The 27434-nt window shown below is 38.1% G+C and overlaps 1 protein-coding gene across 1 annotated transcript; it reads left to right on the forward strand.

Annotated features, from left to right (window-relative positions):
- Positions 1 to 2765: 2765 nt before the first annotated feature.
- Positions 2766 to 16187, forward strand: LOC136771566 (shaker-related potassium channel tsha2). Its single transcript, XM_066723945.1, has 2 exons — positions 2766 to 6791; positions 12738 to 16187. The coding sequence occupies exon 1, from the start codon at positions 3148 to 3150 to the stop codon at positions 4576 to 4578; it is 1431 nt and encodes a 476-aa protein (XP_066580042.1). The 5' UTR covers positions 2766 to 3147; the 3' UTR covers positions 4579 to 6791; positions 12738 to 16187.
- Positions 16188 to 27434: the final 11247 nt, after the last annotated feature.

The raw sequence follows: 27434 nt of genomic DNA on the forward strand, positions 1-27434 counted from the left end.
CAGAGGAGTAAAATACTAATCTACTTTCTACTTTAAAACATGAATTGAAGAAATAAGGATGAGCTGAAAATTTTATAACAGACCTTTAGCCTGTCAGAGTTCAATATCAGCTACGTCACAGAACAGATATTATTATAAGACTTAAATTTTTTGAAATACAGGTTCTTAGTAATACTACAACTGATTACACAGAATGGTCATGAGGACACTATGCGGGTCAGGAACAAATTATGAACTGAACACCTTACAACACAACATCAAAGCCTCTCAGCAAAAGAGAAAAATGTTCCTAGTGATGGTCACATTTTTAACATGTTACCAGAAAATGTGTTGCTGTTAAAAAGAAAATAAATAAATACATAAATAAACAGTTGATATATATAATTATTGGTTATTAAATGCCTTTTAACTGTGGTAATAAAATGTATTGAATGTTAAAGCCCAATACATACGGTACAATTTTATAATTTACACACTTAACTGATTCTTTGTTTCTTCATTGAACTTGCTGCTAAAAATGCTTAAATAATTAAAGATATATAGTCAGAAATGAAATTAAATGAAACTGAAGCACAGAGGTGTCTCCTAACCTTGGAATTTTTAACTAGATTATTATTTTCTGTGATAGCTAAATATTCTGTTGAAACATCCAGTGAAACCACTTCTCTAAGATGATTGTGTGGAAATGCAGAAGGGAAGCAAAGAATAGTGCAAACCTGGAAACACAGCTACGAGTTTTCACATCTGTAAGACAGAAACCAAAAAAGGAAGTATGTGTGTGCAATGTAAGCTAAAATGTTTTATTTAACTTTTTCTGCTTTACAAATACTTTACCTTTCACACCCATGACACTTGGCTAAGAATGTGATTGAAAGGGCAGAGACAGATGGTTGAAAAGATAGATGGCAAAAACTATACATTTTCACTCAATTTTACATTAGATTGTCTTATTTATACAATCTATTTCCTTTAAATGTGTTTCTGCTCCACTAATTTCTGCCTTAGCAAAAACAACAGGTGTAGGTTTGCCTAGATATTTAAATGTTGCAGTCATCTAGTGCAACAATAGAAATACTACAGCAAAGTAAAACTTCAGATATAGGCAATGCTATTGTCGCGGGTATGTCTTTTTAAAAATAATTATAAAATGTGCATCATAAGTGTCTTATTCTAATACATATTAACGTGAATGTCACAGTATTGTGTCTAGTGCATTAATGTAATGATAAATGAAAACACATAATACATATACACATTTGCGATGGAAACAGAAGAGCATGTATGTATCTGCAATACGTATTACACAATATTAAATTATTTGTATTATTATTAATATTGGATGCTACTGTGAGAAGTATTTTATTCTGTTTAAAAATAGCCTAATTCGATTGGACGAAATGACGTGCATGGCTTTCTTTTAAGTGATATTAAATGCACGGTTCCCTAATATAACAGATGCAATCCTCACAATACCGTTAACACCTTAAAACAATATTTGTATTCCATGCTTCATTACAAGCTCAAGTACACCAATCAAGTGCTGTGCGGTGGTGAGTGGGACAGGGAACCTGCGCCCAGCTAATGAATGAAGTTGTAGATCCCCCAGTGGTAAGAATGCGCAGGGATTCTCGAATCTGTTCCCCCAGGCATTCCATGGGAAAAGAAACTTTCCTGTGGCCCTGTGAGAAATTCAGCTATTTTAAGACTTCACGTCATGCATTTCTGCTTTCCCCCCTGATTCTCTCAGATCTCAGTTATGTGGAATTGTTACGGCTTTCAGTTGTGTGATTATTTCTGCAGTATTTATTATGACTTGTGTCCTAGAACTATAGGCTGCTTTGTGTTGTTGAAGGTACCTGCACAGTTTAGCGACATGACTGTTGACAAATAAATACCAAACACTGAGTTTTGGTTGAGTACTGAGTACACAGACCTGTTTTATACTGCATTCTTAACATTGCTTTAACGACAAAAGTGACAGTTAAGAGTTGTAAGCTTCCCGAGGACTATTATAGCCTGCACACACACTATGGGTGTATGCCCTTGTCTTCATATTGGTTGCATGTAAGTAAGTCTTTTTAATTTGAAAAGGCTGTTAATTGTAAAACACATGGATAATCCACTAGATATGTTTTTTCAGTTTGTTTGTTTGTTTTTTATGGAGAGAACATCTTAGTGTAACTATATGTTGGTTATGTTGATCAATGTAAACCTCAGTAGCTAAACTATAAGTGGTCGTCCCCTCTGCAAGCAGTCTGTCAATAGAAATGAAGAGTTTCAGAAATCATTAGGAAAGGTAACACTGATAATATTTGTCTTTCGGGAAAATAGAAGGGGATAGACCCTTAGATAGAAGAAAGTGTTTCATGTTTTAAGTGCACTGAAACAGTCTATGCCTAAAAGCAGCTTGCAAGTAGTGTACCTTTTGTTTTATGCGTAAAAATGTAGCTGCCTTCAAAATTGGCATGACTTAAATTAACATTTAAATAAATTGAGGGTGAGACTATGTGCATGATAATTGTATTAACATTGCACAATTTCATATACACAGGCGATTGTAACCTTGAACTACCGGGACGTAATTGTAATTGGGAATGCAGGCACCTGGAATATATGATAAGGCTTTTGTTTTCCAATAATGAGCTGTAGCTGTGAATTAGGCAGTCACGCATGGTAGTGTGGATTTGGGTGAGATTGCACAGTGCGTCGTGTGGTTTCAATATCCCCAGTATGACACTATGAGACAGGCGTGTGTGTATTTTTTTTTTATTCAGTGAGAGAAGCGTCTCCACGTCAGAGCACTTGGGGAGGGCAGAGCTGCTTAAAATGCTGTGAATGTGACAGCCAGGAGTCCAGACTGCCAATGTGAGGAAGGTGATGGGAGAGACCGAGTATAACCTGGGAGGAGAATGAGAACAAAAACCACCAACCGAAAGTAAAGCATATACAAAGATATATATATGTGGGGAGGGGGGGAAGGCTGCGGATAGGAGGGACAGCAAGAAAACAAAAAAACAAAAAACAAGCCTGAGCTTTCTGCTCTACAAGTGACTGTATACATCTGTGCCAGACACTGAGGACAACGCATACGGAGGGAGACGAGGACGGATCTCTGCGAGAGGAGTATTACCCTTGGGGGGGAGAAAGATGACAGTGGTGCCCGGAGAAAACCTAGACGAGACTGTGGCACTGACAGCCCTGTCTCAAGATGTGTATGATCCAGACCAAGTGAACCAGGAATGCTGTGAAAGGGTGGTGGTCAACATCTCCGGGCTGCGCTTTGAGACCCAACTCAAAACCCTCGCCCAGTTCCCCAACACCTTATTGGGGGACCCCAGGAAAAGGATGCGCTTCTTTGATCCGCTGAGGAACGAATACTTCTTTGACAGGAATCGCCCTAGCTTTGATGCCATCCTGTATTATTACCAGTCCGGGGGGAGGCTCAGAAGACCCGTTAACGTACCTGTGGACATTTTCATGGAGGAGATTAAATTTTACGAATTGGGGGAGGACGTGATCGAGAATTTCAAGGAGGACGAGGGGTTCATTAAAGAGGAAGAGCGCCCTTTGCCGGACAACGAGTTCCAGCGCCAGGTCTGGCTTCTGTTCGAGTACCCGGAGAGTTCGGGCCCGGCTCGGGGGATCGCTATCGTCTCGGTCTTGGTTATTTTGATATCGATTGTCATCTTCTGCTTGGAGACCCTGCCAGAGTTCAGGGAAGAGAGTCGGTTTTATGATCACTCGGTTGTGAACGGGACTAGCCATATCAAGCCCAATCCGTTCACTGACCCGTTCTTCATCGTGGAGACGCTGTGCATCATCTGGTTCTCCTTTGAGTTGCTGGTGAGGTTCTTCGCCTGCCCGAGCAAGCCAGCGTTCTTTAAAAATATCATGAACACCATCGACATTGTGGCCATTATTCCCTATTTCATCACCTTGGGGATGGAGCTGGCGGAGCACCAGGGCAATGGCCAGCAAGCCATGTCGTTGGCAATATTGAGGGTTATCCGTTTGGTGAGAGTCTTTCGGATTTTCAAGCTCTCCAGACACTCCAAAGGACTGCAGATCTTGGGGAAAACCCTGCAGGCTAGCATGAGGGAACTGGGGCTGTTGATATTCTTCCTGTTCATAGGTGTCATCTTGTTCTCCAGCGCGGTGTATTTCGCCGAGACGGACGACCCCTCCTCTGGCTTCTCCAGCATCCCAGATGCGTTCTGGTGGGCGGTGGTGTCTATGACTACTGTGGGGTATGGGGACATGTGTCCTGTCACAATTGGTGGCAAAATCGTCGGTTCACTCTGTGCCATTGCTGGTGTGCTGACAATCGCGCTACCTGTTCCTGTCATTGTCTCCAATTTTAACTATTTCTACCACAGGGAGACTGAGCATGAGGAGCAGTTTCAGTACACCCATGTAACATGCGGCCAGCAGCCATCCTCATTCGGGGAACTGAAGAGGAGTGAGAGCAAGCCTTCTCTCAGCAAGTCAGACTACCTGGAGGCAGATGATTTGGATGCAATCAAATATAGAAATTGTAGCCCCCATAAGGCATACACGGGAAAGCTTTCTGATGTATGATTTTAGTCGACGCGTACATGGACCAGAGAAACACACTGTTTCTGTGAGTACATCCCCATTGAGCACCTTTACTTCAATTATTGCCAGCCTCGTTTATCGCGCATTCAGGACGCAAAGAAGCGAGGTGTTTTTGTGAAACGTGCAGTTCAGAGACATGTATAGCAATGAGTGATACAGATGTGGTTTGTGATTGGTATGATTTGACTTTATTTTCATTTCAATCTGTCTTCCATTTCAGTGCACCCACCGTGGACACTGCGTAAAAATAGCATGAAAGCCGGGCTTTATGCCCAGTAACTTTTAGTTAACTCTCAATAACCACCTCCACACCCTCTTTTTGTAGCACTTTATCAGAAGTATTATTATACATCTTAGGATAGACCATTTTTACAGGCAACGAGTCTCTTTCTCTCTCACACACGCTTCATATTAATACACACACACATATACATAGAGAGAGTGTGTGTGTGGGAGAGAGAGAGAGAGAGAGAGATCAACAGGGAAAAGCAGGGAGCGAATAAGGACCAATTCCTTACAGAATAATTTTAAAAGATGTGTGCTTGGTACCCTCACTTGACCTGCGGGCATTACAATGCATTGTGCACAAGGTCACAGCGAGAGGCGACCTCCCCCCTATTGTTTTATACATTGCTTGTGGTCACGTATTTTTCCATGACTGTCACTGCAAAACAATCGCTCACATCATCAGTTACAAGGAATGAGCTGTGTTAGATGGATTCTTGCAGCCATGCCATTGTCTTTTATAGCGGAAACACTATAGCTTGTATGTGTGCCCTTTCAAGACTGCACAACGCCATCAAAAAACAGCTGTCACTGGGACGTGCCGGCCGGCCAACAAGCAAATAACTCCTGTGCGTTTCACAGCACTGTCCTCTCAGTCCCATCGCCTGCTTCTCCCACAGCCAGTATCGACGCTTTTCTGCTTTTTTAATTAACCACGGTAGCCTTTATGTATTCAGCATTTGCACATAGACTGTCGATTTAGGTTGTCCCAGTCGCCAAGGAACTTGCTTTATGCCACTCCTTTCCTGCCACCAAAAAGCTTATTTTAAAGTGCCAGATGCAATGAAGCAAACGCCTGGGGGCATCAACAATGCATAAAGTATGATTAATAGTGTGTAGTTTGAACATGCATAGACAATTACACATTGCACTGTCCTTGTGTCGTCTCACCAGCGCCACAGCGCGGAGGAATGGCAGTCGCGCAGGCGTCTCAGAGAGCGCCGCTTCTATCAGCCTTCTAGAGTGTTCCTTATATTCCAGATATATGTCGGCCTCTACATATGGGATATTTACTGTATGATCCCTATACATTTTGACTTTGGCATTAGACAACTTTGCCTGAATTTGTGTACTCGTAAGAAACGTTAATATTTCTGCGCATTAGCCACGGTGTCCACCACGCATGTACACAGCTTTGTTTATATCCGAGAACTGGATGAACAGTAGCCAATCCATTCATTATTCACGAATCGCAGAAAATAGTATGAAAAGTAGACCCAGAACCAATTTTTCTTGTTTCTTTAATGATGATCAGTTCTGTTATACCTATTTGATACATTAAACAGCTGAACTAAAAACTAAAAACTGGATTCCCACATGATACCATTTAACACATCAGCATTGTTTTTAGTTTGACACTTTTTTCTTCTTTTCAAAACTAGTAACATAAAAAGTCACACGATGAATAGTTATTTCTGAAACCTACACAAATAATATTTCAGTAAACGCAGGAATTGGTTTGACCTTGGAGGTGTAAAAATGAATAACAATGAATGCACCAGCCAGGCTTTCACTACAGGCTTCAGAAGCAGACCATTCTAGAACTACATGTTCTTGGTGTCAAACTTGTGTATGGACCCTAATCCACTACATGAAGTGAACTGGTTTGAAGCCCACTGTTCTTCACTTTTCATTGTCAACCAACAAGAAAACCAAACCATCTGATTCGGCTGTCAAGACTGGAAACTGAGAAGCCCATACTTGCTGGATTAAGTGAGATGCAACGAAAGTCTGTATATCATACCCACAGCGTGCTAGGAAGAGGCCTTATACAATCCTCAGAAATAATATGAAGACCCTGGCATCACACTAGCTGGAACAAAAATCATATTGGAAAAAGTGTCTTCTCAGATGGAGGACTGGTGATGCTCTAAGACTACACAGAGACATAATCGTGATCAAGTTTGCAGGTAAGCCTATAAAACCCTATCATTTGAATGTAATCTGTTGTATTATTTTCATTAATAATTTACTTTGCATGAAAAAACAATGGTCATGTGTATATATATATATATATATGCAAATATATAATATGTCATGCCATACAGACTCCCAACAACAACAAATCCCACTCTTAACACGCAGATTAGGATGTGCTGCATAGAGGGGATTGGTGGTGACGTTTCTCATGTGTCATCAACTGGAAGTGATTTTACATCATACTAGTTTAAATTAACGTCTATATATCCACCAAGAGCCTTAGACATTATCTTATTTATATTTTATTACATTTCTTTCTTTGGGCTAAGATATTTTGTTTTTATAAAGCTTCTTAGCAATAACTCTGCTGATTTATTTTTGCAATTGCATTTATAGTCATGGGACAATCTTACTGCATCTGTTTTATATCTAGGAACATACGTTTGACTTATTTTGAGTTGCTGACGTGATATTTGATACTTACACTACTGCCGTGTAATGTCTTTCTATGGGAAGAGATATATCTGAGGTGTACTGACACATTATCCGGGACACATTTACATCCATATCTACTGTTTTAGATGTATTAGGCACACTGGTGGATGCCGGTGAAAATACTGTGCAGTGTTTCGATTGGAGTTTCCCTCCAGTAATTCTTCATTCTTGTGTTCTTCACCCAAACAAGAAAATATTTGTAAGAATATATTGTCTGGTGTGGTGTGTGTGTGAAGGTTTAAATATTTTCAGACGGTTTGCTAAATTCCAGGTATATATATATATATATATATATATATATATATATATATATATATATATATATAAACATTATTAACAAGATTAACATATGTATTTCTTGGCACACGCTCTTTTTATATATATATATATATATATATATATATATATATATATATATAGGATCGTGTACCAAGAAATACATATATTAATCTTCATTTGATTGTTTAGAAACAGGTACTTTTCTTAACGCTAGATGGCAGTGTTGGAGCATTGTATGTAAAAAAGTTACAACCTTAAGCAAAATAACCTGAGGCCAAATAATAAAAATATTAATAATGATAATAATAATAATATTCATCATCATTCATATAAATATATAGAAGAAAAATCATTTTACACAAGGCAGGAAATAAAATAATATTAAACATGTATTATGCAAAGCTGGCAAACCACACAAATGGGCTTGAATGTAAATATTTTAGTTTCAGTAATTATACAAATTCTTATAAACCACAGCAGGGAAAACTATTTTAACAAGTTCAAAGTTTTTGACATTTTAAATGTGAAGAAAAATACAAATTTAAACAATTTGGCATTTAACTGGAAAACACCAGCACAAGAAATGGCGGAGAGATTCAGAAAAGGGTGCAGCATAGCTGAGGGGGGTCTTCAGTAGCAGTATGAATTGGTAGTTTCATACCAATAATGGCAGCTCAAAGTGTTCAACAGAGGAAATACAGGGCAGATGGAAAACTCCCAACCACTTTAGACCATATAGTTTCATATTTCTGAACGGTTGTGTTTTACCATGCATAGGAAAGTACAGTGACTTTCAAAAGCATTCAGACCATTCCTACGGTGTCCCATTTTGTGAAGTTACAAAATGATGCATTCATATTTTTGAAACCTAATATTTGACTCACAAATTCAATGCTCAAACGGAAGACTTCTAAGTCACAGTAAACACAGTAAAGTTAAAGTAAACATCAAAAACTAAAAAATGAAATGTTGTTTGCATAAATATTCAGACCTGTTAACTCAATATTTGGTGGCAGCCCCTTTGACAATTACAACTGCAATATTTGGGTGTAAGTCTCTACCAAAGTTGCACACCAGCTTGGTGCAATGTTTGCCCCTTCTCTCAAGTTGCTTGGAAATCACTTATGGACAATAGTTTTCAAGTCCTTCCACTGATTCTCCATAGGATTCAAGTCAGGGCTTTGACTGGGGCACTTGAGGACATTCACTTTCTTATTCTTTAGCTGCTCCGGTGTAGCTTTGGTCTTGTGCTGTGGATTATTGTGCTGCTAAAAGGGGAATTTCTGCCTAAGTTTTAAGTCTTTAGCAGACTGTTTTTCCTCTGGTCTTTGCCTCTACTTTTTCTTCAATCACAAGCTTTCCAGTCCCTGCTTAGGAGAAGCTTCCCTATAGCATGATGCTGCACCACCAGGCTGGACTGTAGGGATGGTGTCGACTCAGAGATGTGCTGTGTTGGGTCTGCCCCAAACATAGCACTTGGCATTTAGACTGAAAATTTCCAATTTGGTCTTGTCTCACCACAGAATCTTCAGGTGCTTTATTGCAAACTCCATGTGGGCTTTCAGATGGCATACGTTTTAGTAATTACTTCCTTCTTGCCACCTCGTCATGCATTTTCTCCCATCTCAGCCATTGAACTCTGTAGATCTTTAAAAGTATCCGTTGGCCTCACAGTGGCATCCCTCACCAGTTTCCTCGTTGCATGGCGCTCAGTTTAGAGGGACGGCCTGATCTAGGCAGAGTCTGGGTGCTACAATGCACCTTCCATTTCTTGATTAAGTAGACTGTGCTCCCGGGGATATTCAGAGACTTCAATATTTTTTTGTACCCATCTCGTGATCTTTGCTTTTCAATTACTTTATCCCTGATTTGCTTTGGAAGCTCCTTGGCCTTCAGGGTTGAGTCATTGCTTGAAATTCACGACCTGACCAAGGAACCTCACAGAGTCAACTGTTTTTATTCTGAAATCATGAGATCCACTATTATTGCACACAGACGGAGACAATTCAACTAATTGTGCATCTCATTAAGGTAATTTTGTGCACCTGAATTAATTTAGGTTTGCCACAGCAAAGGGTTAGAATACTTACGCAATCATGATGTTTCAATTTGTATTTCATATTAATCAATTGCTTACTTTTAGTTTTTATTTTAAATGTGTGGAGTATGTTGTGTATGTAACACATTCATTTCTACTTCGAAGTGCCATGATTGCAAGCAAATTACAAACCTGCACCTTATTTTTGTTTCTGTTGATTTCTGATGTTGTTTTCAAACATGGAGAAGAGGGTTTTAGGAGCTGTTTGTTCTAGCCATATTATGTAGAGTTTGCACATTGATATATTCACAAATATTTTCTCCCTGGTACATAAACAGTTCTCCAGCCATGAGTGTAATGCCTAGCATTGGCGAACTGGACACTACAGATCCATGTTATGAAAGAAGATATTTACATGAAATGCACACAAGGTGGCACAGTTTAGTAAAAACATGTAGAGTATATATATATATTCAGATTCAGTGTGTAGTGTGCTGCAGTTATCATAGCACAGTATCTAAATGTAAAACACAAACTGAGAGGATTCCTAATCTCTAAATGTTTTCGGATAACAAAAGATTTCCTCACTATCACTATAATTAAAGAAGGATATAAATGATATTGAATGAAATAAGCATTGGCAACATGTTGGTCCTTTGTTAAGCTGTTATATTACCCTGTGCAGGTATTCATTCAAATTGTCTAAGTTTATTTAAATCAATACTAATTTAGTTAACTCCTTACCATGCCTCACACACACAAATGATCTTTGTTGAAAGTCTTATAATATTACTGTCAATAAAATATTTAACATCTGAAAAAAATAGGATGTGAGACTCCCTAAGAAATATAAATATCCTAAAATTAATTGAAATTGAATATTTTGGCTGTTAAAGGTCAAATGGGAAAGTGTAACACTAATATCTCAGACCCCAGGAGTACAAACACTAACTCCAGTCCAGTGTTGCACTGCCATGTTTTCATAAGATGTGACTTACGATTCCAGCCTGTACTCTAAGCAACAATTTCAGTAAGTCATGTCAGTTTGCAAAGTACAGTTAGTAGTATTAGAATTTAAAGGAGAAATTATATTTCACTATCTCACTGTTTTGAGTTGTATCACCTTCTGCTAAATATTGTTTTCCAAGTTACATTTCCGATGAATGAATATGAAAACATATCTGTCTTGAGAACTACAGTCCAGTGTGTCGCTACTGAGAGATGTCAGGTGCCCCTTGCGCTCCGTTAGTTAGTTAATGTCACTGTGGATCTTTCAGAATAGTTCTGAGACAGTGTGGCCACAGCAGAAGTGATACGTTGGGACCAGGCCTCTTTGTTGGTCCCCTTGCATGATGGCGTTGGCCTGGGAGCTTTGGCTGACAGCTATCTTGGCTTCATAGTGCATCACAACCCGGCAATACTGGTGTCCTCCACTTTCAGCCATATTGTCCCTGTGCCATGTCTATAGCGTTACTCCAGTTCAACAACAGCTGCTTTGGCAACTGAATTGGACACTGTAGCTAGCATCGCCTATTACACACAAACTCAGGTTTCTTTCTTTTTTGTATCATACATATTACAGTACACATATAGGAAAAAAGAGAGAACCAAACATGCACATGTCAGGAAGCTGAGAACCAGGCTGTCCTGGCTCAGTAACATTATGGTTTGAACCATGTGAAACCATGCACAATCCCTTCAATTTCATTGGTTGAGAATGTTCTATAGTAGATTAGGTCAGAGGTTCAAACCCACATCCTTAGCATGGGTTCCTCGAGGCTTTGGGAGAAGATGAAAAAAAAAAACTTTTAAGATTCCCTGTTACGCAGATATCTGTTTTGCCATGTGGTGTGGATTTCATTTGATCTCATTAAAGCTTATGTTGACCCTCCTCACTATTAATGCATGAGACACAGCGAAGGCATACGGAACTGCGCACAGTCTGTTTGAACTCTCTCTTGGACTTGCCTTTGAGAGAGATTCAGAGAGAAATTGGGAAAGTCTTGTGGGGTTATGATCTGTACATATGTTGTCAAATTAATTTGTTGGGAAAGGTTGTGAGACATTTCCTGTCCCCTACTAGACCTATACAAGTGTTTAACATGACTGATCAATGTCTGTCAGTAAAGAAAATATGTTTTCAGATAGCAACCACCAGCTGCAGATAGGTTAGGATGAATCAAGCCAACAGACATGTATTGTGTTGCGACCATATTCAGAAACATCTAACTGCACCAAACCCACCAAACCTTGTACACTAGACAAATCGCACCCACACGGCATCCAGCAATGAGCCACAAGATGCACAATACACTCCAGCTAATTCCATATGATTTATAATATTCCATTACTGACCATTCTGCAAGGAGATTGTCCAAAAATATTAATTGCTAAAGCTAATACATGTTTGTTCTGTAACATTGTTTCTAAAGCAGACATCTTGAAATGAGGAAGCTTGCATGGTAAGTGGCACCGGAGCCCCAGTAGTAGGGATGTAACTGCATTATTAAGTGTTCTTTTTCTACTGACAAACTCATAACTGAACTCAAAAATAAATAAATACATATATAAATATAATTGGTCAAATCTGTTTTTTTCCAGACATCAATACCAGTACATACCAGTAGGGTGTCACTGTAACCTTGCTTAAAGCATGGACAGCTCCCAGTATTTCTTCAGAAGAATCTCATGCGAAACAAACAAAACAAATGCACATCACAGCCTGGGAGCTGCGGCGGTCCTGTGCTGTAACCTAGCCTATCTTCTATCTGAAACCCGTGTGTATTATTTATGAAACATGCATGATTCTCTGATGCTGCTGCAGATGAAATATAATTGAGATATATAATGAAAATGGCCTTTGCGGTGAAAGTAGAATTTAATGTGTTTATTCTTCAGCAAATTCAATCGCTGTACGTATCTGGATGGTCGTACGGCTGGGATATTTGCTGCCTAGGTGTTCTGTTGCTGTTGCAGATGGCAGCTGCTACAGGCTGCAGCACTGCAGTCTTGCAATGGGAGGGGATGGGTGTTTGCTGTATGCAGTACTATAAGGCTTCTGCAAAGTTTAGTGAGTTTAAACATGTAAGCAGAACTCAGAATACTGTTCTCTTTTGGTTTACAGGATACAGAAGAGAAGCAATTTCAGCGTAACTGCCATTTCCTCACTTCCTCACACAAAGTAAATCCACAAAGAAAATAATGTTTTGTGCAAGATAATATGGTTTCTGTTCATGACTAAAGGAGACTTTTCCTGTAACAACATGAAGATGAAAAGCATCCACGTTTGTGTGCAAGGATGAGGTTTCAAAAGCACAAGCCACAAGGGGATATCTGGGGTTCGTCTGCCTTGGAAATACACCAAACTGTATCGTTGCTTATCTTTCAAGATGCATCAACTCATTTGTGACCAGAAAAGAAGAAAGAAGCAGACCTTAGTGACAACGTTTATGTGATACATGAAAAATTAAATGTGCTATGTGACGTATGTGTAATGTTACACGGCTCTTGGACACACACACACACAAAGATATGTACCTTTATGTTCATTCTGGAAAAAGGTTCATATGCAATAGAAAAAAGCTAAATCTGAACTTTAAGGGAAATATTTACAATATATTCTGTACTTAATTTGCATATCATGTGCTATACCAAAACATATTGCATGCTTGGAAACCAGGGCATTCAAACAGGTACAAATTATAATGCTTTTGTTCTGTGTCAGCAGTTTAAAACTGCTCTAATATTGTTTGTCTACCTTGTGGGAACAATTGAGGGTTCACTGACAGATATCAGCTCTAACACTGTTCAACTAGTGAAGTTAAAGTTATTAAATCTATATTTTTTTAAGTATCATATATGTTTTATATAAAGGGATCGGTTAAACTGGTGACTTATTTTTAGATTTTTAATATTTTGCTGTGTGATTAAGTGTTTTTATTTTGCCTTTATAAAAAAAGAAATCAGTACAAAAGGGTTAACATACTTTAAAACAGCTTCCTGTTAACACTAAAATATTTTCTTCAGCAAAATGTTGGTGCAGAGAAATGCAGTCCATTGACTCACTGTAGGTTTTTGATGAGTTCTATGTTGTTTGTTTAGTTTGTTTTTTAACAGGATAATGTATCACTGTAATTAAAGGCATCTACCTCAGTGTCCTCATTTCCATATTGAAATCAGCTTTAATGCCTGGTCATGTATGAACAATGTTGTGTTAATATATGAGTGATATTTTTTGTTGTTATTTTGTTGTTGTTGTTACGTAAACAAACTAGATTGATCTCTTAGAAACATTAAGCTTTCGCAAAAGTTTCACCAAACAATAGCCCTCAAACCGTACATAAATGAAATATAACTTATATGCATTTATTTTTACATTAAAGTGTACATCTTAAAGTTGTACAGGCAAGTATATGGCAGAGCACTAGGAAAATGTATGCTGTATGCAGCATGGTATCAAGATCTGATTAAATGTGTCTCAGTGCATTGCCCCTGATTCACTAATCAGACAGGAATGAACAACACAATGGCAAATGTACAGTGTCAACAAACACAAGGACACACAACAACCTTCATTGTATGTTTCAATATTTTGTCAATATTGTGTAATTAAATCAAAGCCCTGATTCCTAACATACATTTCTTTGATAAGTGCCACCTTAGTAAGACTTTCTTCACTCTTGTGAATAAAATAAGATACATGCTATTAAAACAAAGGTGAAGTATACTTAGATTTTCAAGATGGATGTAAAACAGTTGACTGATGTTGTCCAAAGAAGTCATATTTGATTTACATATTAGGATTTAGTGGCAACACCTTTTAGGTGAGAAATAATTCAAACTCATGTATACTGTTGGTATTTGATTAAAGGAATATCACTCATGTAATAACATACAGTTTTCTTTCCACAAATTCCATTGTCACTTGCTAAACACTAAATGTTCATGACATTTCACAGCCATTTACAACCAGGGGAAAATGCACATCTGTGTTTTGCCATTAAGAAAACAAATAAACTCCAAATAAACCCCCTGACTAAGAAATTGTAGGAAGAAGAGCAATATTACAGGGTGAATAGTTTTAAGTTTATACAATAAAAAACGTGTGCACTATGCACTGTACGTAAGAAATATGCATTTTATATTATTGTTATATATTTTTTTTAAATTAATATTTCTAATTTGTGGCCTATTTTTTCATAAATAAACAATTTATTATTATTTTTTACTTCTCAGTATGCTAGCTGGGTATTAAAATGTATGTTCTGCCTGAATGTGGTAATGGCTGAGGGGAAGGCACTGCAACAAATCATTCACTTCCATGAACACGTTTTTCATTCATTCTTACACCATACCAAAATAAACAGTGAAAGAATGAGTGAAAGAAATCCAGTGTTCAGGCTGGCCTTTCGTGATATTTGAATATCCTAAAGAGGTTGTCAGCAATGCCCCAGCCAGTCCATCACTCACACCCTGAAGCTCAGCTCTCTCAGAAGGATCTGAGCCGTCTATCACTCCATCACAGGAGTTTAAAGTGCACAGTGAGAGATGCAGACGTGAATGAACTATGAGATATCCCATAATACCACCCCACTCAACGCTCTTTACATCACATCTCTCTTGCAACTGCCAAGATTGCAGCATAGATAAATGAACTAACTCAATTAACACAACTAAAAGCATGGCTCTTTTAATCATCTATGTGTTGATCCAGTTCAAATTTGTTTTTTCTCCAGGAGTGTTTACATTTATATGTCTTCTGCTGTCTGTACAAACCAGCCATATTATCTACCCAGGGTTACTGTTAGATTTAGGGTTATTTATCAGGTTGTGTAGACATATGTGAATGGTCTAAGAAGCCCCTAAACAGTAGCCTATGTATTTAGGTTGATAATTGATAATGTAGCTTTTGGTTTAAAGGTTTGACTTCCATAGCTCATTGCTTTCATTCTCCAAAAGTAACATATGAACATGGAGGTACTAATAAGGCTAAAACAGTTCCTAGCATTTACAAGAAATTACCAAAATAGATCAGATTTTTCAGTGTAGCCAAAAGTTTCAACAGTTGCCGTTTTCCTGAATATATGATGTGTTGAAAGTGACGAACTTCATGTAAAATTATAAACAGTTTAAGCAGTAACACCTTTCTTTACTGAGTTTGTCTATATTATGATAGGATTTCCCTGATACCAATGTTTTATTGTCACTGCAAAAAATCATCTGTTGTGTCTGTGGTTTAAAATGCATTTCGTCTTCTCTACTCTTACACCAGCACTTTAGACGGAAGCATATTTGTTTTCCATTATATACTGTGGGTTATAAACTTCAACTTATTTTTTACCATTTTGAATTTGCCCCCAAACAAACCATATGTAAAATAACACATTTTAAGTTTATGCTAATGTGTTTCAGAATAAGGAATATATTCACTAAAGCTCATTCTGTCTTCTTTTACAGTGTAAATGAATGGGGAAATATATCAATTACCTTGAAAAAGACAGAAAATGTCAACGTTTCTAGGTATGGGTATTAGTAAGAAGCATTGCTGAAAAATCAACACATCTCATGTTTAAAAGTAAGCAATAACACATGAGAAGGAATTAATATCTGATCAGGTAAATTCATGTCAGTTTTCTCATAAAATTGTCAACTATTAGGCTATAATTATAGATTTCTATTTGAAGACATTAAACAAGATTATGAAATGTCAAACATTGTGCCTTATATTATATATGTTAAGTAAATTCTTAATTTTATTTATTCTTGTTGTAGACTATAAATCTATATTCACATCATTATCATGCAAGTGAAAACCAATTACAGATCAAGACCAACCCATGAATATTGCAGTTTCTGCTTCACATCATCCAAAAGCATTACAACCCTCATACTATAATGCATTTCTAAAATTGCACCAACATGTATTTAAATCATCTGCCTAAAAGGAATTGGAGATAGATCTTCATTACAAACGAATGTACAAGTCTTCCATGCCATATGCAAAGGTCACCCTAAGTATGTACAACATTGAATGCTTTTACATTGTCCCCCTCCCTGTTCTTGTTTTCAACACTTGTACAATTCTTGAAAAGTGGGGCAATGCAAGCACACAAACAGCTCCGGAGGTCCTACTCCTTTCATCCGGTACGTTCTTAAATCTCACAGTCTCTCTGTGTAGATGAAGGAACCTCCTGGTGCATGATCTTGCTAAGGCCATGGTTAGGAGGTGGACAACATGGACTCCTGCTAACAGGCCAGGGTGGGCGATCTGCGATGATGCTTGTTGTCCATCGCCCATGACAAGAGTGTCATCTGATTCCTGAGAGAGGAGTACCTACAGTGTCTGTTTCTGGAGCCTCGGCCATGCAAGTACTCTCAGGCCTGCACCGGCCTCCCACTGAGCTGCCTTTACTCTCAGGACAGCTGAGAATGTATACCAAATACTCACTGACACTCTTCTGTCAGGTGTGTCGAGGGTTTGTAAAGTACCTTTCTCTGCTAAATGCTGCTATGTGCCTGAGATCAAGGAAATGGTAATTATTCTAGTCTGATCAATTGCAGTGTAGATATGTGTAGTATATATGTATTGCAAGCTATGGCTATTCAGAAAGTATATTTAAAAGGACAAAAAAAAGCAGGCAGAGGTGTTGCTAGGTTGAGGGATGAGACATAACTTCCATCTGATGTACATGTTTCCTCTCCTCAATTTCCTCACTTCCTCACACATTGCCTAAGATTATTTATTATTGTCATGAATCTACACTATCTACTTTATCTCCCTCTGATAGTTTATTCATATACCTCAAATATACAATTACACATTGGCTAATTGGTATAAAAGATGGGACAGGCTCCTAATTTGTAAAATTGATTCACTAATTAGATAGTGATATAAGAAATTGTACTTATTAATTTTATGTTACAATATAAAGGGGGATATATCCCAAAACACAATAATTAATATCTACTGACTGCACATCCACTTGAATGCCACAAAAATAAATAATTTCAGACTATCAGATAAAGATTTGAGTAAGCAGGCAATATCCCGGCCTTTGCATTCCATTGTTTTTAGTTGTTGTAATTCTGTCTCAGCATTGTAATGTAGTTTTGTATCGTCATTTTAATAGTTATCGGTATTCTGCAGACAGAAAAAAAAGCTTGGTGTTTTGTGTCACAATACAATGTACTTAAGTATTGAAATATGAGGTATCTGTATTCCAGGTGAATTAAAAAAGAAAAAGAAAAACGCAACAAAAACAAACGCAAACTAGGTGTTTTTTTGACAGGTGTTTGCCTCATACCTACAAAAACATCCATTTGCTTTCCTGTGTTGAGAGCTCTTAATTGTATTAGCCGTGTTATTTATAAATGCTATAATGTAGATTAAATTAAATGGCAAAAGGTGTGTTCATATGTAGTATAATATTAAAAATAATATATACAGATATATAAAGAGAATATATATATATAAATATATAAAGATATAGTTATTATGAATTAGTTGTGACAACTTAAAATGTGGCCTTTTGTCTTACTGAGTTATTGTATACTTATGTATCTTACAAACTGTACTTATTGAACCTACCAAGGTCAAATACTTATATTTTCATTGTATAAATAAACTGTGGAAAGAAACATTACTTATTTTATTGATTTACAAAAAAAAAGGTTCCAATAAACTTTGCCAAGTCTTTGAATGAAATGACTTTGAACACCCTTCCTGCAGTTCACCTGAGAGCAACACAAACACTTCTGGCAATGTCTTTCTTGAACTACTGCTACCACCAATCACATCATGACGCCCACAGGCAGATTGGTGGCGTCACTTTCAATCTTGTTCCATTCCTCTGTCATTAGAAGAACACTTATCTTCCTCGTCCTATCACTTCTTTATTTCAGGTAGACCCTAAGGTCTTGGCTAATTTGGCAGTTTGGGTACACTCAATATAGACTAAGTAACTCAATAGCAATGGTTTCTAGTGTTTCCTTCTAGCCTGTATTAGAATCTTCCCGACAAGGGCAGAGGTAAAGGGCAGGGATACAATTCAGGGAATCAAAAGTTGCCTAATTTGTTTACAGAGGTTTCGATTACCATTTGTAACCCTTTTATCCTTTTAATCCTGCTGTCTAATCTCCCTCTAATACAACACACTAGCCCAGAGAACACTCAGGTGGTGAAGTAACCTTGTGTAGCTCACTGGTTTAACAATGGGTGAAAAAATAACCAATGTTCAATGAGAAATTTGCTTAGTAAACTTTATTTTATGTTTTCGGATCTAGGTTCTTGATTACACGGAGAGTTCTGTTTTTAAGGATCACGTTTTGTTGTAGAAAATGAACCCACAACCAGCGACTCACATTGAACAAGGAAGTGTAAACATGTTACATAATGCTAACGATACATACTTTTCAGTGAATTGTTTCACGACAGGTATGATTTCAAAGTTTTCAACTAAAATAATAACTGCAATATTGAAATAACATTCCATTGCATAATGCCATTGGAAACAAGTACTTTATCTCATCACACATCATACTGTCAAGTACCCAAAGTGTAATCTGGACAGTATAGTGGAGATGAAACCAGAGAATGGTGTAATACATACACCGATCAGCCATAACATTATGACCACTGACAGGTGAAGTGAATAACACTGATAATCTCATTATCATGGCACCTGTCAGTGGGTGGATATATACTCACCTAAAGGATTATTAGGAACACCTGTTCAATTTCTCATTAATGCAATTATCTAACCAACCAATCACATGGCAGTTGCTTCAATACATTTAGGGGTGTGGTCCTGGTCAAGACAATCTCCTGAACTCCAAACTGAATGTCTGAATGGGAAAGAAAGGTGATTTAAGCAATTTTGAGCGTGGCATGGTTGTTGGTGCCAGACGGGCCGGTCTGAGTATTTCACAATCTGCTCAGTTACTGGGATTTTCACGCACAACCATTTCTAGGGTTTACAAAGAATGGTGTGAAAAGGGAAAAACATCCAGTATGCGGCAGTCCTGTGGGCGAAAATGCCTCGTTGATGCTAGAGGTCAGAGGAGAATGGGCCGACTGATTCAAGCTGATAGAAGAGCAACTTTGACTGAAATAACCACTCGTTACAACCGAGGTATGCAGCAAAGCATTTGTGAAGCCACAACACGTACAACCTTGAGGCGGATGGGCTACAACAGCAGAAGACCCCACCGGGTACCACTCATCTCCACTACAAATAGGAAAAAGAGGCTACAATTTGCACAAGCTCACCAAAATTGGACAGTTGAAGACTGGAAAAATGTTGCCTGGTCTGATGAGTCTCGATTTCTGTTGAGACATTCACATGGTAGAGTCAGAATTTGGCGTAAACAGAATGAGAACATGGATCCATCATGCCTTGTTACCACTGTGCAGGCTGGTGGTGGTGGTGTAATGGTGTGGGGGATGTTTTCTTGGCACACTTTTGGCCCCTTAGTGCCAATTGGGCATCGTTTAAATGCCACGGCCTACCTGAGCATTGTTTCTGACCATGTCCATCCCTTTATGACCACCATGTGCCCATCCTCTGATGGCTACTTCCAGCAGGATAATGCACCATGTCACAAAGGTCGAATCATTTCAAATTGGTTTCTTGAACATGACAATGAGTTCACTGTACTAAACTGGCCCCACAGTCACCAGATCTCAACCCAATAGAGCATCTTTGGGATGTGGTGGAACGGGAGCTTCGTGCCCTGGATGTGCATCCCACAAATCTCCATCAACTGCAAGATGCTATCCTATCAATATGGGCCAACATTTCTAAAGAATGCTTTCAGCACCTTGTTGAATCAATGCCACGTAGAATTAAGGCAGTTCTGAAGGCGAAAGGGGGTCAAACACAGTATTAGTATGGTGTTCCTAATAATCCTTTAGGTGAGTGTATTAGGCAGCAAGTGAACATTTTGTCCTCAAAGTTGATGTCTTAGAAGCAGGAAAAATGGGCAAGTGTAAGGATCTGAGCGACTTTGACAAGGGCCAAATTGTGATGGCTAGACGACTGGGTCAGAGCATCTCCAAAACTGCAGCTCTTGTGGGGTGGTCCCGGTCTGCAGTGGTCAGTACCTATCAAAAGTGTCCAAGGAAGGAAAAGTGGTGAAACGGCGACTGGGCGGCCAAGGTGGTCATAATGTTATGGCTGAACGGTGTATATGCATTAATATCAAAGACACAAACACTTATAATTTCAGTGTATTAGACATTTTATTTTAATAGAAAATGTCTTGGATAGCACAAAATATTGGCTATGACCTTTAAATTCATTTTTCTCCCTTGACAACAATTATATTGTTATGCATTTGTTTTTGTTTTTGTGTTTTTTGTTTTACCTTGCTCAAAAATTCACATTATTTTCAAGTACCTCCAGATGAGATTACTATACAAACAGGAGATACACTAGTTATAATTGTATAATGTAAGAGCACTTCATTCATGAAATGTCAAACGCTACATAATTTCTAATATCGTGATTATGTAATTCATTTATGTACTTATATTTCAGAAATATGACTGTGTCATAATGAAGATTAAGTGTATGACCAAAGAAAATTAATAACAGCTCTTCACAACATTAGTTTTTTATATATATCCTCAAATATAAATGTAGCATAATAAGATAAGACACTCCAGAAATTGCTTCGCAGCTTCTATCAGGCAAGGATGCGTATTATGGTTTTATACCATTATATTCTCGTATTATGGTTTTATACCACCTCATTATTTATTCGAGGTTGGGGCTGAACACATTTACAGCAACACTGGCAATCAATTAGTAACTGTACTTATTGATCTGCAAACTACAACTGTTTTTCCTCGACGAGCTGGGGGTTTTATGAATGCCATGAACGTGAAAAGATTCATAAAATATCCAGCAGGACATTATATAAGACATCTATTTATGGCCAGCACATGATACACGTGTTCGCTCCTGCGCTATATGCAGATAGTCATGCTGCCCTTATAATGCACCCTTCTAACGTCAAGACAATTATACTGATTGGCATTATTATAATGATTATGGTCATCGTTATTATAAATATGATTGATAATAATAACAGAGCGTCTGTATAAAAAATAACATTTTTTTTGGTATGTATGTAGTAAATATTTATGAATGCAAATATGAATGTGTTTACTGAATCACTGAAAAGTAATACATCGCAAACACAATACACAGGAGGACCTGGCTTTAGGGAATCCCCTCAATGATGGCAGTGACCTAATAAGCGGCTGCAAACTGCATCTCTCTCCTCATCCCTGTCGTGCTATTTTTAGATCAAGCCCTTTCCCTGGGGGGATGGAATCTATTTTTGAAAAGATCTTGCTGTAAAGCAAACCATTCAAGAAGACCCAAAAAAGCAGGGGTGGCAATACCCTATGAAGCTATATCATCCGTAAATATCGGGTAGATGCGCTTTGTAGTCAAAATTCAATTGTGAATCGCAATAATGTAAGCGATGCACAATAATACAAAGCAGAAATACCGATTGCACGGATTAGGTGCATGTGGTTCATGTGGTTGGCTCCCCCTGCTTGTTTCGGGTTTGGTGAAGCCCATGCAGCACTCATTGATGGCATGTACGTGAGCGAGAAGCTGACGTGGAATAACATGTTGAAGATGTGTTTGGCCAGCAGACAAAAACATGCTTAGAAAACCACAGAAATCCTATCGGCCTATTCCATGAATTCAGACACACTGAATTATTTCAACGCAATGCGGAATTTGACACCTACGTATTTGTACTATGTGCCGTGAAGTGTAAGAGAAGTCCTCTATGCAGGCTGAAATGTAAAATGTTGTGAATCAACTGGAACCAGTCTTAAGCTTATTATTATTATTATTATTATTATTATTATTATTATTATTATTATTATTATTATTAAGGAAGTTGTATTCTTTTCCAGGAGATCTATGTTTAGTTGATGTGTTTCAATTAAAAATATATAATATCCTGACTATTTATTTTCTGTATCCCATCTTGATTTCATTGACTTTGAGATGTTTGTCTCAATGTCAAATCTAACAAGCAGTCAACTGGAGATAACAATAGTTGCGATTACCTGTATTTTCTCTATGGGGACACCAATAAAATGCTCAAACTGTCACACATGAATGACCATATGTAACACTGGACAGACTGAGGGAAATCTGCATGGATGTGGAAGACCATGGATTTTGCACTAGCAGGCTAGACATATTGATAGCCTGTGCACATCGAACCGTGCAATGTATGGTAAAGACAAATGGTGAGTGTGACCTGAAAGCCATTATCAGGTGATCAATCACTGTCGGAGTCTAGAGCACAACAGTTGCACAAGAATTACAAGGCAGGGCAGCTGCCTATGAACCAACGATCAAGTGTTTAAAATCACAGAGACAGGTGAAATGATGGAAAGGACAGTGGGGTACAGAGAAGTGGGGGCGCATACTGCAGAGACATGAGTCCTGCTGCACACTTTTTGATGGGAGAGACTGGGTGTGAAAAAATGCTCCAAAAAATGCTTGATTTCCCAAGAATCTAGGGCATTGCTTCAGAGGTCGCTCTGAGATGTTGTTGATGTGTTTCTTATGCATTCGATTTGGGGTATTTATTTTTGCAATGGGTAATATTAATGTTTTCCTTTTTTTAACCATCCTTTTTTATAGGTTTCCTCTTACATCCCCTCTTCTAGTTGGATATCCTATTATACTGTATGTGTTCTGTGGGATGGGCTGTTTGGCTTTTTAAGACTGTCCCTTACACACTATGTACGTATTTTTGTAACATGTATAACCATTTTCTTCTGGGTAACTAATTTCATTAGAGAAAATATGTATTGAGTAACTACAAGAAACCTGGATACTATATATGAAACCTGTTTTAAGAGCCAACATCACCTTTGTGGAAATGATGGCATGTGTGTGTCTGGATGTTGTGCTTGTACACAGGTGAGTTTTTGTGCATGTGTGTTTGTGTGTTTGTGTGTGTGTGTGTGTGCCACTGAAATACAGGCACTTCACTTAAGAAAACCCCTTTCCTGTATTCAAATCCATTAAAGACGAGATCTGAAACCACACAGCATCAATCAATTATTAAAGACAATTGGGGCAATGATTCACTCTTCTTTAGAAATGTACAGCAAGGAAAACAAAGCCACGCTTACAGCCCTACTGAAATGTTAATGCCATCGAAAAGTTATGCAAATAACCCAGCATACATTAAATTGAGATTGCTTCTCAAGATACATGCCATGCACTCGCTATTCCCTGGGAGATTATAATGACATTAGACAGCATGGGCGATAAGTGCACACATGCCAATGGCTAATATGCGATGCACTCAGAAAAGTCACAGGAAGAGGGAAATCTCAGATGGCTTATTTACATGAGCTGCTGTACACCTCACAGTTTACAGCTACTGAAACACTGTCACTTTTTATTTGCCCAATACTGGTATACAAATATATTTTAGCAGTGATATATGCTCGCAGATATTTATTTATTCATGTTCATAGATAGAACTAAACCACTGCAGTATGTCACATAACCTTATACAAGGCAGAGCGCTCTGAGCTGCAGCACCACACAGCAACTGGGAGAGTCATTTAAAAACTTGGACTGATATTTGTATGTGCTTTTGTGTGCAGCTGTGATTACAAACAGATAATGAGACAAGCGAACGAACAATGACGGCAAACCACGGCCCCTTTGCATTTCCGTTGGGCAAAATTACCCTCTCCTGTCTTCATTGTATTTCTGTAGGATTGTCCAAGTGGCTCTATAATATTGACCACTGGTGTATGTGAGTGCAAGTGCATGGATGTATGTGTATGTGTGTACTATAAATTACATGTTTAAACCCAATGCATATTACATTATGTATGTCTTTTCTCCAGTGGGTAGAATACTTCCAGCTCTAATCTGAAACGTTCGTAATCGCAAAAGAACTCCATATCTTCGGAAGGAAACTAATTTACAGTTTATGTACTACTTCTGCCATGATTAGATGTGAAAGCCCTAAGCCCTAATTAATGCTGGAGTGCACTTGCTTCAGTGGGCTAAATTATGTGGAGAAACAAAATGCAGCTTTCACTTTTGGTGAATGATGCAGTAGAAGTTGGTGGCGTGTCATGCTTTGCTGCTCAGACAGCCTAGGGTCAGTCACAAGGCTTTTATGGCAATGGTTTGCTTTTAATGTTAGCTTGTTTAAAATCAGGTTGAACTGGACAGGGATACAGAGTGTTCATTGTGCATTTTCAGTGTATATCCTGGCTGGCTTTGCCGTTGTTTGGCATTCATCATTTTAATAAGCACAATGTTGGATTTTCACTATGTTATATGTCATATATTATGTTATAGGTCAGAAGAAAATGTCCACAACAACAAGTCCTTCCTATGAAACAATTCTGTAATGCTCAAATTCTTCAGGGACTACTTGAAAAAAATAAGACCAAGGAAAGTTAAGATGAGACGGACATTGTAGAAGAATACATTAGGATAATGGCACAATCTGATTTAAGCCCTTGTAATAGGCACACGAACCTGTCAGAAGGTTCTCTCCTGTATGTTCTGATGTTAGGAATATAAACCATCTTCATTCCAAGCATCAATCTGAGTCGCACGTACTCCGAGACTAATGTTCTGTTCAAAGCTTATCTTGGCCAAACATCTATACCCAGATGTAATCATCCAAAAAGAAAGCCACTATCCTACAGCAGAACAGAAGCTGGAGTTGGCTGAGATACTTTAGGCATGTAGAAGATATTGTATACGGCTCTGAAATGGACTCCAGAAGTATGAACACAAAAGGAAGAACCATGACAACATTGGAAAGAAATCCGCAAGGTCTAATCTGGGGTATGGAGGAAAGCAGAATCTAGGACAAAAGAGCATGGCAGGACCTTTCATGAGCCTCATGTGTCACAACAAGACAATGATCAACAAGGTAGTGAGTATTACGCAGTTTGATGACAGCACTGGGGAATGCAGTGTAACCGATCAGTTACGGAAGAGTGTGCCCTTCAGAATTCTGATGACATTCTTATCGATCATTTCTTATGGGGCAGAACAAATGTTTAGATAGTCCCCCTCATACTTTCCTGAACCTACTTCACAACATCAAAGATTTGTGGTCTGAGCAGGACAAAGCAGTAGAGACTAGCATAGTCCCACGCAATACTATTGAACAGATTTGCTGCAGCCACTGATTACCTTCCTTGGGTGAGAAGATGATGTGGGGCGGACATTAATTGATCTTCAGTGCTTGTCAAACCTGAATGGGTGTGCTCAGAATAAGGGAGAAAGACTGACCAGTAAATACCCAATACATAAATCTTTAATCTCTCCTGTCGTTTCACTGAGAACGTGTTATGCTTGTCTTTGAAAAACAGGCATGGATGGGAACTCAAAAATTGTAATGGAAAGAAAGCCTTTCAAGTCTCCTGTTCTGCATGAGTAAACCAATTCATAATTAAATTGCAAAACTGCAGGAATATTAAGAACAATACCCTCTATTTTTCACATATAGATGATTATCTTGACAAGGGGACAGGCCAGTTCTGAGATGCCCATGTGCTATTAAAAGAAAAATGTCACCAAAACTCTCTGGTACACAAAAGATTGAAGAATCGATTTATGAGATGTTCAGTTTGTGGTGATGCAATTACTTCAGATGAGGGATTGTATATGTTTGGATCATAAAGTTATTATCAGGACATAGAGATTAATGTCTGTATTTGTATTCTGTCATTTGAGACATCTCAGAAAATAAATAAGGATATGCTTATGCTGTCCAGCCATGTTTTATGAATTCAATAAATGAATATTATTCAATTGATGTATACTAGAAATGAATCTGTGCTAACTGGAAAAAGAAAGCACCAATTCTCATGTCTAGCAATGTTCTACTTCTCTGTCATATGAAATTGTATGGGTTTGAGTCTGCTGCCATTTCATATAGAAAGCTATCTACAAAATCAGTACACATGCCTATTGAACCTAAAAAGAAATGTAACACAGTACCCTGATGCACTTGGCTGCTTACCTTTTACATGGACAAGTGATATTCCCACTGGTTTGGGAAGAGATATTCTCTTTGTTACACACAACAATGAAACAAAAGAATCAAGCAAGTTTACTTATTTCATATTTATGCTTTGTCACCAATGGGTTAATCATAATAAATGCTGTAAAATAAATCAAGTTTAAAACAAGCATTGTGCTGTCATTACCTTTTTCTTCCAATAAAACACTCTCAATATATTTTTAAAGCTCCTTTGTGCTGTAGGCTACTTAACATGGACTGTACGTTATGTTCTCATGTTGCCTTCACTCACAAGGAAATCACAATTTCCAAAATAATCCCAATAAGTGAATATTTTTTCCCCAAAAAACCTGCATTCTGAACATTCTAAAAATGGTTTACATGATTTTTAATATCAGAATAATGTTTCAGATCATTTGTATCTTGGGAAAAACACCAGCACTCTAATGCTCATGTTAACACACTGTGTATTTTTAACACCCCCTGCCCCCCTTGTCAATCCTCGAATTCCTTCCTTCATCCTGATCCGAAATTCTAGGTCCCCCATCATGTCACTTGATTCTATTTCAATTTATTCTCACATGAGAGGGGGCTAAAAATAGCTCCCCTCTGCTCAGAGCTGTGTGAGATCAGACTCCCCTGGCCCTCTGGCTCTGTTTGTCTTGAAGGGCGCCCATGATTGTGATGCTTTCTGATCTGGATGATATTCCACTTAAAAATAGAACAGAGGTTTCCATTCCCCACATGTGTACACAATACTGTA

This window comes from Amia ocellicauda, chromosome 15 (assembly GCF_036373705.1).
Source record: "Amia ocellicauda isolate fAmiCal2 chromosome 15, fAmiCal2.hap1, whole genome shotgun sequence".
NCBI classification, from domain to species: Eukaryota; Metazoa; Chordata; class Actinopteri; order Amiiformes; family Amiidae; genus Amia; species Amia ocellicauda.